Source organism: Chinchilla lanigera, unplaced genomic scaffold (assembly GCF_000276665.1).
Source record: "Chinchilla lanigera isolate Chin_1 unplaced genomic scaffold, ChiLan1.0 scaffold00094, whole genome shotgun sequence".
Classification (NCBI taxonomy): domain Eukaryota; kingdom Metazoa; phylum Chordata; class Mammalia; order Rodentia; family Chinchillidae; genus Chinchilla; species Chinchilla lanigera.
This window is the reverse complement of record NW_004955495.1, coordinates 5,645,540-5,648,107: the sequence shown is the minus strand read 5'-3', so window position 1 is coordinate 5,648,107 and position 2,568 is coordinate 5,645,540. Positions and strand designations below refer to the sequence as shown.

At 56.9% G+C, this 2,568-nt stretch overlaps 2 protein-coding genes and 1 long non-coding RNA gene across 5 annotated transcripts in view; 2 read left to right on the top strand and 1 right to left on the bottom strand.

Annotated features, from left to right (window-relative positions):
• Apba3 (amyloid beta (A4) precursor protein-binding, family A, member 3) overlaps window positions 1–834 on the top strand; it is a gene marked incomplete in the record, with an annotated part of 7,361 nt that extends 6,527 nt beyond the window's left edge. The window contains 3 exon segments of the mRNA XM_013505233.1: window positions 1–100; window positions 212–331; window positions 540–834. Of these exon segments, the coding sequence (XP_013360687.1) occupies window positions 1–100; window positions 212–331; window positions 540–752 (433 nt within the window).
• A 62-nt stretch (window positions 835–896) lies between these two features.
• Window positions 897–2,568, bottom strand: part of Tjp3 (tight junction protein 3) — a 26,395-nt gene continuing 24,723 nt past the window's right edge. For all 3 annotated transcript variants that reach the window (XM_013505215.1, XM_005405882.2, XM_005405883.2), the window contains exons 20-21: window positions 1,473–1,519; window positions 897–1,120 (exon numbers count right to left, since the gene is read on the bottom strand). In XM_013505215.1, coding sequence (XP_013360669.1) covers window positions 1,018–1,120; window positions 1,473–1,519 — 150 coding nt within the window. In that variant the 3' untranslated portion in view covers window positions 897–1,017. The remainder of the gene's footprint in view (window positions 1,121–1,472; window positions 1,520–2,568) is intronic.
• The window catches only part of LOC106146798, a 713-nt gene continuing 637 nt past the window's right edge, over window positions 2,493–2,568 (top strand). Inside the window, exon 1 of the long non-coding RNA XR_001231367.1 lies at window positions 2,493–2,566. This is a non-coding gene — a long non-coding RNA (uncharacterized LOC106146798). The remainder of the gene's footprint in view (window positions 2,567–2,568) is intronic.

Below are 2,568 nucleotides of genomic sequence, written 5' to 3'. Positions count from 1 at the left end.
GGAGCGCTCGGGCGCGCTCAGCATCGGGGACCGCGTGACGGCCGTGAACGGGGCCAGCCTGGTGGGGCTGCCGCTGGCCGCGTGCCAGGCTGCCGTGCGCGTGAGTCCGGGTCGGGGTACCGGGGCTTCTCCGACGGGCGGGGAAACTGAGGCCCCAGGGGCCGCGGCCTGCCCGTGCTGCCGAGTGAGGCCAATGCCTCCCGCCCCTCAGGAGGTGAAGCCACAGACGTCGGTGACACTCAGCATCGTACACTGCCCGCCGGTCACCACGGCCATCATCCGCCGACTACACTCGCGGGAGCAGCTGGGATTTTGCGTGGAAGATGGCATCGTGAGGGGCGGGGCTGAGCGATGGGCGGGGCCTGGGGCACGACAGAGGGTGTGGCCAGGGGCGGCGGGCGGGGCCTTGGCAATGGGCGGGGCCTGGGCGGGGCCTGGGCGGGGCTGGGAGGGCTCGGTGGCAGAGGGGGCCGGCAGCACTGCGGAGGGCCAGGCGCACTGGGTGCACGGGTCCTCCTGAGAGCCCCCTCTCCCCCCAGATCTGCAATCTTCTCCGGGGCGGCATCGCTGAGCGCGGGGGCGTCCGCGTGGGCCACCGAATCATCGAGATCAACGGGCAGAGCGTGGTGGCCACGCCGCACAACCGCATCATCGAGCTGCTCACCGAGGCCCACGACGAGGTGCACATCAAGACCATGCCGGCCGCCACTTACCGCCTGCTCACCGGCCAGGAGCAGCCCGTGTACCTGTGAGGCCCCCCGCCGCCGCGCCTTAGCCCTGCCGCCCCTGCCCCGCCTGCTCTCTGGTGTGAGATATTAAAAGCTTATTCAGTGACCACAGCCTTGGATCTGGCCCCACGGCCTGGCTCTCTGGCCCCGGCCCTTCCTGGAAGCCAGTGCTGTGAAAATAGTATTTATTAAAGGCCAGGAGGGTGTGGGAGAGCTCTAGGTTCTGTGGGGCGAACAGCTGAGTTCAGGGAGGCAAAGGAGGGCCCTGCAGGCCGGCAACCGGGCAGGGTCACAGGTCAGTGGCCGGGCCCCAGCCGTAGCCCTCTTCATCAGAGGAGTCCACATCTCGGGCTCTGGTAAACTTTCTCCTCAGGGCTTCCCGTTCATAAGTCCTGGGGTTGGAAAGTTAGAGTAGAGGCCTCAGGTGGGGAAGACACGACCCACCAGCCATTCACTGAGGCTGCTTCCACTGGGAGAAGACGAGTAAGGTTGGCCAGTCATGGGTAGGGCCTTAGGAACAAACTCCTATGCATCCTACAAAACCCCAGCTCCAGTGTCCCCTCCAAGAACACTTAGTCTTTCCAGGAAGAGAATCCTTATTCCTTTGACTCTCTCACTCTCTGTCATGGCTACTAGGTTACAAGCATCGAGAAGCCACAGGATGGTCCTAGACTGCTTTCTCAGCCCCAAGTCTAAGCCCATGGGAAGGGTTAGGGCCCCTCTCCTGAGCACAGAGGCCCTTACCGCATGCTGTCCTGGCGCCACTGGCCCTTGGGGTGCCACCTGTCCACCTGCAGGGAGAGGGAGAAAGGTTCGTGTCAGCCCCCAGGGCACAGTAATTCTGGACCCACAACCCCTTCCCACCTTTGAACTTGTTCAGTTTTAACTGTGAAAACTGAGTCTGGGAGAGGGAAAGAGACCTTAGATGAGCTCTCCCAGCCTGTTAGTAGAGAGCCCTGGCTTCCCCACAGGGCTGTGGAGAGCTCAAGTTTGTAAATGAGTTCACATATGCAAAATGCTGGGAGCAGTGCCTGTCTCCTAACCAAGCTGCCATGCACAGTGGAGCAGGTTGGGCACTGCAAAACCCCAGGCAGTGCATTCTGATCAAAGACATCAGTGTTGTTGTTTTCTTTTTTTTCCCCAGTACTGGGGATTGAACCCAACGCCCTTGCCCGGAACTACAACCCAGGACTTTTTTTTTATTTTTTATCTTGTAATAGGTTCCTGCTAAGTTGCCCAGGTTAGGGTTGAATTTGTGATCCTCCTGTCTCAGCCTCCCAGACTGCCAGAATATTTACCAAGAGAAGGCCTAGGGGAAGGGGAATGTTTGAATTCCCAGTGGCAGCCCCACTTAGACAAATGAACATTTGAATAAGCATTTGAATATCCAACTATTGTAAACCAAGACTTGGGCTAAGGACTTGCGTTTTCAACCCTAAGCCCCACGACCTTAAGATCATTGTCGTTTGTGCCATATGAGGAAAATGACACAGAGGTTACAGTACTCTGCCCTCACGTCCTCAGCTTTTGCATGCCTGGATTCAGCCAACCATGGATGCAAAGTATTGAGAAAGAAACTCTGTACTGAACATGTGCAGACTTCTTTCTTACCCCTCTAAGTAACAGAGTGTACCAACTGTCCATATTGCATTTATACTGTATCAGGTGTTACTAGTCATTTACAGAGGCTTTTTTTTTTTTTTTTTTTTTTTTTTTTTTTTTTATTTTAAGGATAAAAGGAGGGAAACATTCGACCTTGCGCTTGCCAAGCAGGCGCTTTTGCCGTTGAGCTAAATCCCCAGCCCCTACAGAGGCTTTAAAGTCTACAAAAAAGCTAGGT